The sequence below is a fragment of the Danio rerio genome, chromosome 2, assembly GCF_052040795.2.
Source record: "Danio rerio strain M-AB ecotype USA chromosome 2, GRCz13ab, whole genome shotgun sequence".
NCBI classification, from domain to species: Eukaryota; Metazoa; Chordata; class Actinopteri; order Cypriniformes; family Danionidae; genus Danio; species Danio rerio.
This window is the reverse complement of record NC_141022.1, coordinates 56,714,947-56,732,033: the sequence shown is the minus strand read 5'-3', so window position 1 is coordinate 56,732,033 and position 17,087 is coordinate 56,714,947. Positions and strand designations below refer to the sequence as shown.

Here is a 17,087-nt window from a genome sequence, read left to right as displayed (position 1 = left end):
AACATTTGCAGTAGACACATTGTAGGATCTGCAAAGTGAATCTGGATTGTTCCAGATTATTTTGCAAGTGTGTTTTGAGGCCTGTGATAGTTTGAGGATTTTAAAGCATCCTAGCCTAAGAAATTGTACCGTTTGTAACTTTACTAACGATTAATTTTATGTGTATGAGTAATTTTACTTTTGAAAACACTGTCGGTTGGGTTTAGGAAAGGTGGTGGGCGGGTCAGTCAGTACTTTTAAAAACAATGCTGGTTGGGTTTAGGGAAGGTGGTGGGTGGGTCAGTCGGTGCTTTTGAAAACACTGTCGTTTGGGTTTAGAGATGGTAGGCGGGTGAATCTGTGCTTTTAAAAACACTGTCGGTTGGGTTTAGAGATGGTAGTAGGCGGGTGAATATGTGCTTTTGAAAACACTGTCGGTTGGGTTTAGAGATGGTAGATGGGTGAATCTGTGCTTTTAAAAACACTGTCGGTTGGGTTTAGAGATGGTGGTAGGCGGGTGAATATGTGCTTTTGAAAACACTGTCAGTTGGGTTTCGGGAAAGTGGTGGGCTGGTCAGTCAGTACTTATGAAAACACTGTGAGTTGGGTTTAGGGAAGGAGGTATGCGGGTAAGTCGGTACTTTTGAAAACAAGGTCAGTTTGGTTTAGCGAAGGTGGTGGGCAAGTCGATCTGTGCTTTTGAAAACACTGTCGGTTGGGTTTAGGGAAGTCTGTTGGTTGGCCATGTGGTGCTTTTGAAAACACTGTTGGTTGGGTTTAGGGGAGGCGGTGGGCGGGTCAGTCAGTACTTTTGAAAACACTGTCGGTTGGGTTAAGGGGAGGCGGTGGGCGGGTCAGTCAGTACTTTTGAAAACACTGTCGGTTGGGTTTAGGGGAGGTGGTGGGCGGGTCAGTCAGTACTTTTGAAAACACTGTCGGTTAGGTTTAGGAAAGGTGGTGGGCGGGTCAGTCAGTACTTTTAAAAACTATGCTGGTTGGGTTTAGGGAAGGTGGTGGGTGGGTCAGTCGGTGCTTTTGAAAACACTGTCGTTTGGGTTTAGAGATGGTAGGCGGGTGAATCTGTGCTTTTAAAAACACTGTCGGTTGGGTTTAGAGATGGTTGTAGGCGGGTGAATATGTGCTTTTGAAAACACTGTCGGTTGGGTTTAGAGATGGTAGGTGGGTGAATCTGTGCTTTTAAAAACACTGTCGGTTGGGTTTAGAGATGGTGGTAGGCGGGTGAATATGTGCTTTTGAAAACACTGTCAGTTGGGTTTCGGGAAAGTGGTGGGCTGGTCAGTCAGTACTTATGAAATACTGTGAGTTGGGTTTAGGGAAGGAGGTATGCGGGTAAGTCGGTACTTTTGAAAACAAGGTCAGTTTGGTTTAGCGAAGGTGGTGGGCAAGTCGATCTGTGCTTTTGAAAACACTGTCGGTTGGGTTTAGGGAAGTCTGTTGGTTGGCCATGTGGTGCTTTTGAAAACACTGTTGGTTAGGATTCAGGGGGAAGGGGGTTGGTGTGGGTTTCAGCCGATTGGTCAGTCAGTCGACATCGGCCTCTGGTGGATTTACGCGAAAACAGCAGGCGCAAATGGCACTGGCGGGAGAATTTTGAGATCTGAAAAAGCATACACAGCGGCCTCTGGTGAATTTGCAAAAACAAAAACTGCAAAAAACGTACCTCCTGGGATGTATTTGGTTCTCTGCAGAAAAATATGCAGGGGTACATATTCAGAATGAGTCTGGGTTTAATTTAAGTGGACTGAACATAAAACAATTAAGTTGTCCCCCTAAAAAACTTAAGAATTGTGTTGGTTTAACTCGCATTAAATTAGTAGTATACTTATAAATAAGTAAAGTCACAATTAATAAGTAATATAGACTTTTTTGAGTGTATGTGCATGTGTCTGTCTGTGTGCGTGCGATGCTTATCCACTCTGAGGCAAGCTGACCTCATTTCATTTTACTTTCAGATTTGTGTTTGATGTAGACATTTTTAATGTTCTGTGACTTTTAGGAGTGATTTAATTGGATTCACCCTCAGCTAGATTGTCACTGTAATGAGTTTTAATTCAAGACATTACTTTCTTTTATTGACTCTGCTTCCTTTCTTTTCTTTTCCTCTTTATTATTCACATCAGCTCATCGGATTCGTTATCAGAGGGAGCTTATATGATGTTATGGCAAGCTGCATGTTTTTTTTCCTTCTGCGTTTTCTCTCATATGAAATTTTCATAAGAAATCCCGTCTGTCTGATGTTGATTGACAGATCATGCTTCTATAGGTGCAAATCAGAGCTCTGTCTGACTGTCAAGAGCACATAGAACACTTAAAGGAACAGCTCGCTTAAATAAAAAAATCTGTCACCATTTACTCGCTCTCTTGTCATCTGAAGCAAATTAGGTTTGCTGTTGGGCAGGGACAGTGTTGAAATTTTTAAAAATGTATAGTTTGAGAGCATTTCATTCATATTCGATAGAATCATTGCTGAAAAGATGAATTCATCAAATATGATTAAATATGCTCTCAAACTATACATTTTTAAGAAGCTCAACACAGTTCTACAGGAATTGAGCCGCCTTTTAAATTCAACAGATTTCTCTGGAGATCTTTTTTTTTTATTGTTACAAAAAAAAAGCAAGTACTTGCTGGTTTCAAATTTTTACTCTTAATAAATTAAGTTACCAATGCTGCATTTTGTGATAAATATGCGGTAAACTGCATTGTTGTTTATATATTTTAAAACACAATTTATTTTAAGGATTCTGATCCTAATTAGGGTTTCAGCATAGCATGATCCTTTAGAAATCATTATCATACACACACAAACAAACGGTTCCACTTGATAACATCCACTTTATCTTAACACTAAACAATGTTAAACCAGCTTAAATTACAGACCCCCTAGTTTTTCACAATTCTTTTTTTTTTTTTTTTTTTTAGATTTAACTGACTGATAGTGAGGTGGTAATTCCCAGAAATTTGTGGACAATTTTGTGATTAAAGGTTCACGAAACCCTCGAGAACCCTTTTTTAGAGATTGTAACAGATTTGTGTGTGTTGAGCATCAGTTAAGACAATGTTATGACCTGTCAGATTTAATTGTGAGGGTAAACTGGATAATTTTGAGCCTTTGTGAGCTAATTTCAGCTTCCGGGTTTAAAATGATTTTTGGGGTGAGATCAAAATCAGTGACAGCGCAAAACTGCAAGTGCAAAGATGACACGTCGGTTTCTCATTATTATTCATAGAAGAGTTTTCTTATCCTATGACAAGAGCCGGCTTCTTAATTATTCATGACTGCACATGCTTTCCGAAGGCAAGGCAGACCTGCCAGTGCCAAGCTGTGAGATCCAATGACTGGGTGAGACTGCTTCCACCAACCCACAGCACACAGTATTTAGCTGTTCATGAAGGCTCGTATGTGTTTGTTTCCATGATCCACAGGGTTTGTTGCATGTTTTTCCCCGCGATGCTGTCAGGGCCGATGCAGCAAAGCTGTTTGTGTGCAGCAAGCATTTTGTCGGGAGAGCAGTACTAGAATTGTAGAATGCCGGACGTTGTCTTTTATCAGTAGAGTTCGTTCACATTTAGACACATCACCATGCTGCCAGATCATCAACCATCAACCAGATCACCAACAGGGCTAATAGTTAAAATAGACAGGGCAAGAGACCTGCTGCACTGAGTCTGCATTCAGACCCGGGGATTGAGGGTGAAAGTCCTCATTTATAGTGTTTATATGAACACGATTATCTTTATAATGATATAAATTTTGGTTTTCTGTATATGAAATTACAAATAACACATGTAGCAGGGCATTAAATCACTGTTTATGTCTTTGCATTTTAACTTTGTAAACTATAAAATCATGCGTCTCCTCATGGTTTGTGTCTCATTTTGTGAGCCGACTGACAACAGCTGTTCGCTTCCCTTCTTCTCCCCTGTTGGCCACTCACACTCCTGCCATTTGCTCGCGGAGCTCCACGCCCATTAATCATGCATCTTTTAAAAATATTCTGTGGTAGACCTGAGCTGAAAGTGGGGGGTGTCTTAACCCTTTAAAAATATATTTAATCTGACACAATGACACAATTCATAAAAATAAAGCTTTTTAGACAAGATCTAAAACAGTTACGATCTATAAAAGTAGAGTTTAGGGCAAACTTTTATTTTTTTTTTTTACCCATAATCTTTCTCTTTCTGAGATTTCAATCCCTGCAGCATCGGACATCATATACCTCACTCAGGACTAGGGTTGGGCGATGTTGAGCAATTTGGTATTAGACAATGTCAATCCACTTAATTTTTTTATGTTTACCTAATCGATTTGTGTTGGGACAACACAAAACTTACACTGTAAAAAAGCTAAGATCCACACTATCGATTTGTGTTGGGACAACATGAAGAAATTAGGTTAACTTGTTAGTTTGTACAAATGTAAGTGTATTAAACCAAAAACGATTAAGTTGTCCCTAAATAAACTTTAACAAACTGTTTCAGCTCATTTTGAGTAAGTAGTTATACAAAGAGTATAAGATTTTTAATTTTTTTTGAGTGTATTGTGGGGAACCCTGTTTTTTTTCCATGTACCACAGTGAGCATAAAAATAAAATACATGTATTTACCAAAATACTAGATATAGGAAATAAGAAAAGTAATAGCAACAATAATATTGAAAAGGGCATGGTATTATATAATTAAATGTAAAAATATATATATACAGTTGAAGTCAGAATTATTAGCCCCCCTTTGAATTTTGTTTTCTTTTTAAATATTTCCCAAATGGTGTTTAACAGAGCAAGGACATTTTCACAGTATGTCTGATAATATTTTTTCTATTGGAGAAAATTTTATTTAGCACTTTTTAATTCTTAAAAAACATTTTAAGGTCACAATTATTAGCCATTTAAAGCTATATATTTTTTACAATAGTCTACAGAACAAACCATCATTACACAATAACTTGCCTATACCCTAACCTGCCTAGTTAACCTAATTAAGTTAAACCTTTAAATGTCACTTTAAGCTTCATAGAAGTGTCTTGAAAAATATGTAGTCAAATATTATTTACTGTTATCATGGCAAAAATAAAATAAATACATTTTTAGAAATGAGTTATTAAAACTATTATGTTTAGAAATATGTTGAAAACAATCTGCTCCTCTCCAGAAATTGGGGGAAAAAATCAGGAGGGCTAATAACTCAGGGGGCTAATAATTCTGACTTCAACTGTTTTTTTTGTGTGTGTGTGTCTGTGTGTCTGTGTGTGTGTCTGTGTGTGTGTGTGTGTGTGTGTGTGTGTGTGTGTGTGTGTGTGTGTGTGTGTGTGTGTGTGTGTGTGTGTGTGTGTGTGTGTGTGTGTGTGTGTGTGTGTGTGTGTGTGTGTGTGTGTATATATATATATATAAAAGAATCTACTAATTTAATTCATCCTTAATGAATAAAAGTGTTAAATCCTTTCTAAAAAAGTCTTGAAATAAAACACATCTACTTGAAACCAACATTCGACAAAGCCCAGATAAAATGAAACCATTACACATGTTCTTTTGTATTGCAAGGAGGAAAGAAATGATGCAAGGCTGAGTAAACGAAGGCCAAACTTTTGTTCGTGGTTTGAACTATACTTTGAAAACTCTTTATATATAGACACATGCTCAATCTGGTCTTGCTTCAGGAGAACACGTTGACACATTTTCATGGTGGAGAGTTTTAATATTCTCCCAACATATTGATCTGAACAGCTGTGCGCTAGAATCTCAGTCCAATTTTCCACATTTCACAGCTATATTATCTCCTGTTCTCACCGCCAACTCGTCTGGTCAGTCTTCATGTGTTGTGCTATGCCGTATTTCATAAATGGAGAGCTTAGATGGAACATATGCTTTTTTTTTTTAGGCTTGCCCAGAAATTGTTTACTGACTGCGTATTGCACACTAAAATGTCAAGAGTTTTTAGGCAAAAAAGTTGATTGCCTGCTTTCATCCAATTTCAAAAAGTCAAAAGTGCATTGGGAACTTGCCGCTCAGATTCAGAAGGAATTAAACAGTATATTTGTTAAGTCTGAAAGATTCGAGCACTACATTTTGTTAGGAAACCTGAATGATATTTTGAAACTTGTGACCATTTACATCCATAATATTTGTTTTTCCTACTATGGAAATCAATTTGTTTTTCCTACTATGGAAGGTTTCAATGCAGGGAGAAACCTTCGCTCCCACAAAATTCTGTCCCGCTTCCGCAAGAAAATGTATTACTTTCTCCTGCTCCCGCCCACAGGTAAACACATTAGTAGTTTTAGGCTCACACCTGTAAATCAATTGTTTTATTCCGAAACGGATTCAGATGTTTTAACCCTCTCAGATTCAAACTAAGTTTTAGAAACAGGAAAAATCTGATATTTTGGGGAAAATTATCATATGGAGTAGTACAATAGAATCCTGACTTTTTTTTGAAAGACCTTCAACATGCAAGGCGTTCTGGGATGTTGCAGATTGGCAACATTGGCCCAGTGTGGCAATTAGACACTGACGACTGAATATGATATGAACAATAACTTTTTATATACAACTTTTCAAACAATGTAACAAATTGCTTTTCTGTGGCAGAACAACAACAAAAACAATATGGGATTCGAAATTCAATATCTCAAATCCTCGTTGAGTAGGTCATGATTCCAAGTCACTTTGTCACGTGGTACTCCAAGAAACAGTTATTAGCCCCTTTCACACATACAGACCTTTCCGGAAAATTGCCGGCAATTTTCCGGAAAGGTTGTATGTGTGAACAGGTCCTTTTTGAAAATACCGGTAAATTCGTTCTGGCTATTTTCCGGAAAGAGAAGTTGTAACATTACCGGCAATTTGCCGGAATGCTGCGCTGTGTAAATGCAGAAGGAAGATTCCCGTAATAAGCGCGTGCACGTCTAGAACGTGCTGACGTGAGACGTCTGCTTTAGCCAATCACAACAGTCAGACGCATTTACGTCCGCGGTTTGTGAGGATAAAAGCCTTTGAATATTTTTCCAGACACATTTAGCTGCTAGAAGTTAGTCAGATCACGTTTATATGTTCTTCTTAATGCCACCTGTGTAAATAATCATCGATGAGATGCTTATGATAAGCCGTTGTTTGTTTACCTTCAAGCTTTGCGTGTGCCTGTGATACAGCCTGTGAGCGCCTGCACACGCACATATTATGAACATCTCGACATGCGAAAGTGATCCTGCGAAAGTTGTTCACAATATTAATCATCCACAGAGTTTGTAATTTAGTCAAATGTTTACAAATACAAGCGCAGCCGTTTAAAGCTCATTTGTGGTGAATGATGTCAGAATTTACCGGTATTTTGGAATGGATGTGTGAATGCTCTTTTCCGGAAAATTTCCGTAACGTCCTCGCCTGTGTGAACAGCGCTTTTTTGAATCCGGTAAAGTCATTCCGGAAATTTTCCAGTTATTTACCGTTATCACTGTGTGAAAGGGGCTTTTGTCTTTTGTGTCATCTGGTGAGCAAGTGGGGAAACTGTTAGTTGCTAATGGACAACCAAGTCCTGCAGTGGTACTTCTGAGTAAAAAAACTCTTAAAATATGTATCTGGAGTAATGAGGTAGTTCATTTTTAACTGTTGCAAATCTGCAACGCCTGCCTTGAGAGGAATCATGTTTATTTTTGTTCTTAGTGCTGTTCGTTTTCACATGGCAACGTTTCTAAATGGACCAAAACAAGTCACGTGCGAGTAAACTTTGTCACATTGGAATTTCAGGATTGATTTTTTAGAGTCCCGCGGATTCCCCCAGCTGTCATACATTGTTGTTTTAGTCTGTTGATGAGCAATAAGACATTTTACGCAATAAGGTGCTTTTTATTTTGAATGGTGACACTCACAGACATATAAATCAGAGAGGTAAGACTTTCTCTTACATAGCCTCATTTCAGTTGTCAAGCATACCTGCTAACATTCCCCTTTTTCCCCGGAAGTCTCTCTTATCTCAGATTTTCCGCCACCCTCCCGTTTTGCACAATATCTTGTTTCTATTAAACGTAAAGTGCTTGTATAGTCTCTCTTAGGTTATGTGTATAGTTAACTTTTCAGCATTAATGGTGCCTTCAAAGATGTTTAAGTTACCTTTGCCATGGGCACTGACACCATCACAGACCCTGGCTTTGGGACTTGATACTGGTAACAGTCTGGATGTACCTTTTCTTCTTTGATCCAAAGCACATGACATCTATTTCTCCCCCAAAAAATATCTGAAATGCTGATTCATCTGACCACAGTGCAAGTTTCCACTGTGTGATGGTCCATACTAGATGCCTCTGAGCCTAGAGAAGTCGATGGCACTTCTGGACACTGTTAACATATGGCTTCCTTTTGCCACAGAACAGTTTTCACTGGCATTTGTTGATGTAACTATGTATTGTTGTACTTGACAAAGGTTTGTCAAAGTAGTCCTGAGCCCATGTGGGGATATCGCTTAGTTGAATGAGGATTTTTGATGAAGTGCCGCTTGAGGGATCAGAGATCACAGTTGTTCAGCTTAGGCTTGCACCCCTTATCCTTTACGCGCTGAAATTACTCCAGATTGCTTGAAACTGTTGAAGGTGAAATCTCCAAATGTCTTCCTATCTTTCTTTGAGGAACATTGTTTTTAAACATTTCAATAATTTTCTCATGTATTTGTTAGTAAACTGGCGATCCTCGGCACATCTTTGCTCCTAAAGGACTAGACCTTTCTTGGATGCTAATTTTTTAGCAAGCTAATTTTTTTACCAAAGCATAATTACAATCTCCTGTTGACATCACCCGTTTCAAATTACATCATTATTTAACCAAATTACTTGATTACTAGCCTTTATTGCTCCCGTCACAACATTTTTTGGATTGTGTTGCAGGTCTGAATGACAGGAAAGGATGTATATTTACAAATGAAATTAAGTTGACCAGACAAAACATGAAATATTTTGGTCTCTATTTTGACGGTCCATGAGCAAAACGCAAAGCGCAGGGCGCAAACACTTTCAGGGCGTGTCAGAATCCATACTTGCTAATTTAAGGACGGGAAAATCCGCTTTGCGCCGTGGCGCATGGTCTAAAAGGGTTGAGTTTATTGTCTTAATGAGTTATAGGTGTGTTTTGAGAATAAACCAATCAGAGTCTCATCTCCCATTCCCTTTAAGAGCCAGTTGCGTCGCGTCATGAGCGCATTTGCTATTTACAGGACATAAAGTAAGTTCACTTTCGCTTTTGCTCTCGTGGATAGAGAAGCCTTTACGCATAAACATCAATTAGCCTATAAATAATTCATTTCGTTTGTTAAGCGCAAAGATTTGTTTCAAAACTATTTCTAAATTCAGTTCTAATTTCCAGCAAACGAATAAATTAACATTGATTACGAAGTGTGCTCAAAATACTGAGTTATATCTAAATACACCTGCTGTGCCCCATATGGTCTAAAACCAGACAGGTGGACAAATCTAAGCTTGTTTTTAATAAAACAAATATAAACATGGATATAATAAATAATACTGCTAATAATAATAACATTACACAAAAGCAAATTGAATGAACTGAAAAAGCCTCCCGAGATGAAGAAAGTATGAAGGCAGTGGTTTTTAAATTCATGTAGGCTAGAAATTCTTATGTTTTGTAATATTTTAATCATTTATATTTATATCCTATATATATATATATCCTTATTATATATATATATATATATCTTTAATATATTATATCTTTTTCATATGTAAAGATATTTGCGTATTGCTCTGCATCTTGTGTGTAGTGTGTAAGCCAGGCGCACTTTGCGCCAGACAATAGACCGACTTTGTTCTGGTCTAAAGATCAGACTGTTTACAGTTTCTCAAAATAGCAACGCGCCAAAACACGCCTGCTTTTTTAGACCAGAACGCCTATAGACGCACATACGAGCGCAAATGCATTTGCTATTAACAGTGTGTATAACAGTGTGGCGCAACACCTCAAAATGACCCTTGCGCCGAGGTGATAGTAGCAAATAGCAATTGCGTTGCGTCTTGCGCCGGGTGTATGATAGGGCCCTTTGTGTTCATATTGTCTGCTATGAAATACAAGTAAAAGTAAATCATTTTTTGTTCATATTGTCCCAACTCTTTCTGATTTTTGGTCGTATTTTATAGTATATGTATAGTTAGATTACCGCTCCAGCATTTTAATTATGTATATATGTATAGGTTTAAAAAGTGCTCTTACATCTTGTGTTGTCTTTTATATTTATGATTGTTCATTGATGTCCACACATGTAGCGCACTGACAATAAACCTTAACTTGACTTGACTTGATATCCCAATTTCAGATTTACCCACCTCTAAATGTCACATTAAGGAAAAGCTAACTGTTTCTGGCGGTTTCTGCGTCAATCAGACGCCCTATTACTGTCTAAGCTTGTGCTTTTTTGCTGGAAAAGGCTGCAGTGTGTACAAGACTTTGATCAGTAGCCTACAGTCTGGCTAGGACTTATTTAGGGGTTTATGCAGAGCTTATCCGAGTTTAGTGCAAAAAAGAAAACTTTTGATAACTCCGCCAAGGAAAGCCGCAGCATGTGTGTAACTAGGCAGGCATGAAAAAGTAAACCGGATTTTAGTAGGATTGACTGTTGCGTCCGCATGTGTGAGTGTTAATGCAAATTCCCAAGTGTACAAGAGCAAATTTCTGCTCGTTTAAGTGAACTTTGGTGTCGTTCCTCTTAGTAACTCCATCTGCGGTTATTAGACAGCGCAGTGACCTCCTGCTGTTATCGCTGATAAGTAAAACCCCTTTTTTTGTCATATGAAATTTCCAGCAGCTCAGCTCAGCGGCGCTCAGAGTCACAGAGGGAGAGGAGGATCAGGCTGAAGACGAAGGGTTATGGGAATGGAGAATCATTTGAAGTGCACTTGTAAAATCCCTCGAGGGTTCTTGCTCCCAAAATTGTCCAAATATAGTTTTATATGACTATTTTAAACCATTAGACACAAATGATTTTATAAAGCAACACAAATATTGGCATTTATGAAACTGAAATGCCGCGTTTTAGACCGCAATAAATAATTTGTATGGTGTAGTGCCTACTTTTGTGGCCACTGCAGCATCAGTTCATCTTGGGAATGACAGATGCAAGTCTTCCACAGTTGCCAGAGAGACTTTAAGCCATTCTTCTTGCAGAATAGTGACCAGGTCTTCTAAAACACCCCAAAGTGACTCAATAATATTTAGATCTGGTGACTGTGCAGGTCCTGGGAAATGTTCAACTTTACTTTCATGTTTATCAAACCACTCTGTCACCAGTCTTGCTCTGTTTATTTGTACATTATCAACCTGATGCACGGCACCACCTTCAGGATACAATGTTTGAACCATTGGGTTATTACATGGTCCTCCAGAATGGTTCGGTAGTCCTGGCCAGGGACTCGCCCATCTCGCACAATCATTGGGACTAGGGAATGCCATGATATTGCTGCCCAAACCATCACTATTTTTTCTAGAGGTGTGAACCTACACTAGTCTCACGGTTCGGTTCGGTTACGATTATCATGCCATCGATTCGGTTCAATTCGATATTTCGGTGCATCACGGTGCATTGACGGTGCTTTCCATACACAGTTTGATATTTTCCTCACAGCAGCATTTCTTGTATTAAAATGTTTGATTATATTTATATTTATATACTATTTGTAATACAATTGTGTCATTTAATACAAACAGTCAGATATATAAACTGTAACTTTAAACAAAACGAGCATTTAGCAAATAATATAAACAAATATAAATATCCAGCTCAATTTCTGATCCTTGTCTAGTTCTCTTACACCCCTTTGATTGGTCACACCCTCAAAAAAAAAACGGTTGTGATTGGCTCTTGCGCGCTGCGCTCTTCACAGATGAGTGAAGCTGATAAGCGGCAGCGGCGATCTCACAGCTGATGTATGATAGACACGGTGGAGAAAACTCTGCAGACACGCGCTCGTTTCTGGATACAAAAGTAACGCTGTAAAACAGCCGAGAAGAAAAGCCACGCCAGCAGGTCAAATGGGCCACTGTGTGTGTGTGTGTGTGAGAAAGAGAGAGAGAGAGAGACAGAGCGAGAGACAGAGCGAGCGAGTGAGCGAGAGAGAGAGAGAGAGAGAGAAATGGAGTAGGCTACTTTCATTCTCTCGATCTCAGTGAAATAGGGGCTTTTGTTGTAAATGTCAGTGAAAGACTGATCCAGCAAACACACACAGTGAAATTGTGCACAGTTTATGAGTTTTAAGTAGTAAAAGCGCTGTAAATACTCGCGATCACCTCCCTCGCGACAGAGCGCATATGAGGTAAATGACGTCAGTAATAACCGGTTATGATTATTACTGAACCGATACCGAATTGTCCGCGTCTGCATCGCAGTGCACCGAAAAAACGATTATTTTTGACACCCCTAATTTTTTCAATAGTGTATTTTCAACTGCAGGGAGCACAATAAACCAAGAAAGATCCTGTTGAGTCATGTTGAGTCATTTTCCTTCAAACCATTGTACATTCTTTTACAAGAATTTTTTTGTTTGTTTGTTTTACAATTATTGGTTTAGTTTTATTTTACATTAAGAGTGTTGTTAATTCTGTTAAATTTTTATTTTTTATACATAAACTAGGGGTGTCAAAATTAATCGTTTTTTCAATGCACCGCGATGCAGACGCTGACAATTCGGTATCGGTTCAGTAATAATCATAACCGGTTATTACTGACGTCATTTACCTCATATGCGCTCTGTCGCGAGGGAGGCGATCGCGAGTATTTACAACGCTTTAACTACTTAATACTCATGAACTGTGCACAATTTCACTGTGTGTGTTTGAGAATGAAAGTAGCCTACTCCATCTCTCGCTCTTGCTCTGTCTCTCTCTCTCTTTCTCACACACACACAGTGGCCCATTTGACCTGCTGGCTTGATTTTTCTTCACCTCTCGGCTGTTTTACAGCGTTACTTTTGGATACAGAAACGAGCGCGTGTCTGCAGAGTTTTCTCCACCGTGTCTATCATAGATCAGCTGTGAGATCGCCGCTGCCGCCTGCCGCTTATCATTCATCTGAAGAGCGCAGCACGCAAGAGCCAATCGCAACCGTTTTTGTTGAGGGTGTAACCAATCAAAGGGGTGTAATAGAACTACACAAGGATCAGAAATTGAGCTGGATATTTATATTTGTTTATATTATTTGCTAAATGCTCGTTTTTTTAAAAGTTACAGTTTATATATCTGACTGTTTGTATTAAATGACACAATTGTATTACAAATAGTATATAAATATAAATATAATCATACATTTTAATACAAGAAATGCTGCTGTGAAGAAAATATAAAAGCTTCGTCAATGCACCGTGATGCACCGAAATATCGAATTGAACCGAATCGATGGCATTATAATCGTAACCGAACCGTGAGACTAGTGTAGGTTCACAGCTCTGTAAAAAACACTACAAAAAGTATTGATAAGAGAACCATTAAAGTGCCGAACCGAAAAGTGGTATCGATAAAGTAGTTATACCGTTAAAACCTTAACGATACCCATCCCTTTTCACTCTTCTACACTACTTGACAAAAGTCTTGTCGTCGATCCCAGTTGTAAGAGCAACAAATAATAACCTGACTTCTAGTTGATCATTTGGGAAAAGTGCAGAAGGTAGATATTTCCCATGAATCACCTGTTGAACTGCATCCCAATCATCACAAATACTGCAGAAGACCTACTGGAACCAGCATGGACCCAAGATTCTCACAGAAATCAGTCAAGTTTGGTGAAGGAAAAATCATGGTTTGGGGTTACATTCAGTTACTTCTCACTCTTCAGCCTCCATATCAAAGGTCCTGAAAGCAAAGAAAGTCAAGGTGCTGCAGGATTGGCCAGCCCAGTCACCAGACATGAACATTATTGAGCATGTCTGGGCTAAAGGCTGATTTATACTTCTGCGTCAAACGCCGGCGTATGCTACGGCGCTGACGCATAGCCCTTCGCCGTGGCCATCAGCGTCACTGACGTGCACCTCTCAAAAAAATGTAACTACACATCGCAACGACGCGTAGCGCAAGCTCTGTGATTGGTCTGCTTGGTAGCGCTGACGAGTCTGGGCGGGACCGAGAGCCGCACGAATGGCGCGAGCGATTGTTTACAAGTGTGGAGTCCCGTGAAGGAGCTCCGGATGGAAAGTTTTATTTTGTGTTTACCTCATAGTTAAAGTTGTTGCACGTCCGCCGGTTCCTGCCTCAAAATGAGCGAGTTTGAGCCACTTGTACATCCCGGAAGTGTTCAGAAAACGCAAAAAAGCAGCGAAGAAACTCGACACAGAGGAAAATTTACACTTCACTGCCAACTAGCTTTTCGGAAGTGTTAATGCAGACCAACAGAGACAGCGCGCAGAAGTATAGATGCACAGCCACGCGCGTTGCATGCGCCGCGGGTTATGCCGGTCACTTGACGCAGAAGTATAAATCAGGCTTAAGATGAAGGTGGGGGCATTAAAGATGAATCCAAAGACTCTTGATGTTCTCTGGGAGTCCTGCAAGAACGCTTTCTTTACCATTCCAGATGATTTATTAATCCGTGATTTGAGTCATTCCAGAGATGTATGGATGAAGTCCTCCAAGTTTATGAAGTCATACACAATATTCATTCGTTTACCACTGCAGCATGACTTTATATTCTATACTGGACATTATCTCTGTTAAGTGACAAGACTTTTGTCTAAGCAAAGTCAAACCTTACTGTCCTCATTAAATAATAAAAAATCAAGGCATGGTCATATTTTATTTAATCTAGAGGTCTTTGCCTTTCATAAAAGCTACTGCTGATACCAAATGATCAACTAGAAGTCAAGTTATTATTTGTTGTTCCTAAAACTTGGATAGGCGACAAGACTTTTCTCAAGTAGTGTACTGTGTGGTATATGTTGCACGTGAAAGTCCCAAATATAATAACATTGTTTTACTTGAAACTTCCACAAGAGCGCCCTCTAGCCTTCGGTGAACATTTACTCTAAAACCACTCTGTGCTTCCTTGAGAAGACATGCAGAAAAACTGCAGCTTTGCTCAATCGTGTTTGACAATATTTGATCAACAAGGTCATGCAAAATTCAAGTTACTCACAAAATGAAAGTGTTCTTGACCTTGTGTGCATGTAAATACATTGTTGGTGACCTACAAAACTTTACATTTTCAGAGTGATGATGTGTCTTCATGATATACCAAGGTCTGTTTTGCTTTCTGAAAATGAAATGTTTCATAACTTTAGGCAGAAGAGCGTCTGTCTGAGAATATAATTGATCCATTTATTGCTCAGACAGATTGTACTCTTGGCTGAAATTGAGGACATGAGGCTGTATCTCATTTGAAGTGTGTGTGCGTGTGTGTGATCATCAGAGGTCCTAATGGTGTGTGGACGATGGAAGAGAGAGGGGAGACTCCACACTTTAACACCACGTTTGAGGACGCTCGACCCAGCCTGACTCACATGGCTCTGCTGCAGATGCAGAGGACAGGACACCTCAAATACCTCATCAGCCAAAACGTCGATGGCCTTCACGTACGCTCTGGCTTCCCCAGGTAAACACTGATATTTCTCATTAAAACACCATGAGTTTCCGTTTATTTAGATCCTCATTAGTCACCACCAAGTTAACCTCTCAAACTCTGGTAGTGGGTCTGCGACGTCATCGACTTTCACTTTAAAGGGTCACGAAACACCAAAACACATTTTTTTGAGCTGTTGACAGTCGTATATGTGTCCCACACTGCTAAAAACACTATTAGGACACCTATATTTCACTAAAAAGTGTAAATTGGTTGTTTTTGCGTTATTTCAAGCAAATTCGTACTTCCGGTTTGAAACAAATTTTTGAAGCTGCGTCACGGTCATGACATAATATCGTTGTATTCCAGCGTGCAGACTGGACGTCTGTGCCAGAGTGAGTCTTATTACGTCTTACAGTGTGATGCATTAATGCATGAGTAAGGCTTGGTTCAAACCAATCAGCGCGCTCTATTGTGCAACTTCATTAATATTCATTACTGTCACAGTGTTTAGACGACAGAGACGCCACGCTGTGTTGGCAAAACAAGCGTGAAGTGGTGCTTTTATAGTTTGCTGCAGTTAAGTTGGGTTTTCATTTTCTCTCTGTGAGAGCTCAGAGTCACGTGTGGATTAACAGTGTACGCGACGCGCGACAACAATAACTTGCGTGTCTAAGGAGGAACATTGTTTACCTGAGAGCTGTTCTCATCTGCAAACGCTGAGATCCGGATTCGCTTGTAGTCTCCTCTTAATAAAGACGCGGCTCTAGTTGCTGGTGATTGTCCTGTCTCTACAGATTTGGTAAGTGAGCGACCAGCGCTCTTTGGTTATTCAGTTTGTTCGTATCTAACAAACTATTGCACAGAGTGTAAACATGTTAGCACCACAACCAAACTTTAACCTCGTGTAGGGTTTTTACCGTATTTAGTGACCGGAATGACACGCGCGGCTTTCTGACACTACCTGCCGTGTGCATCTAAGTTTCTGGGAAATGCGGAGGTTTTTTTTCTCTCGTTCGCCGTGCGGTATAAAACATTGCATGAAAAATACACGCTTAGAGCAGATCCTCGAATCAAATATCTCGTGTGTCGCGAGGGGCATGAATGAATTCCCTGAATGAAAGAGCCAAACTGCAGTTAAAGTCCACCATTTAATAATTTGGCAAATAATTCGACTACAGATGTCCATGTAAACACTGTCACTTTCTCCTGTATGTGTGTGTGTGTGTGTGTGTGTGTGTGTGTGTGTGTGTGTGTGTGTGTGTGTGTGTGTGTGTGTGTGTGTGTGTGTGTGTGTGTGTGTGTGTGTGTGTGTGTGTGTGTGTGTGTGTGTGTGTGTGCGTGCGTGCGTGCGTGCGTGCGTGCGTGCGTGCGTGCGTGCGTGCGTGCGTGCGTGCGTGCGTGCGTGCGTGCGTGCGTGCGTGCGTGCGTGCGTGCGTGCGTGCGTGCGTGCGTGCGTGCGTGCGTGCGTGCGTGCGTGCGTGCGTGCGTGCGTGCGTGCGTGCGTGCGTGCGTGCGTGCGTGCGTGCGTTTGTGTGTGTGTGTGTGTGTGT

The 17,087-nt window shown here is 39.9% G+C and overlaps 1 protein-coding gene and 1 long non-coding RNA gene across 5 annotated transcripts in view; both read left to right on the top strand.

The window, feature by feature from the left end:
- Positions 1 to 17,087, top strand: part of LOC147846549 (uncharacterized) — a 1,651,758-nt gene that overhangs the window by 1,468,488 nt on the left and 166,183 nt on the right. The gene's annotated exons all lie outside the window — the stretch shown is intronic.
- Positions 1 to 17,087, top strand: part of sirt6 (sirtuin 6) — a 71,903-nt gene that overhangs the window by 13,390 nt on the left and 41,426 nt on the right. For all 4 annotated transcript variants that reach the window (XR_015477674.1, XR_015477675.1, NM_001002071.1 and 1 more), the window contains 1 exon segment: positions 15,385 to 15,567. Coding sequence is in view for 2 of the 4 variants with exons in the window: in NM_001002071.1 (NP_001002071.1) it covers positions 15,385 to 15,567 (183 nt within the window). In the remaining 2 variants the exon portion in view is untranslated.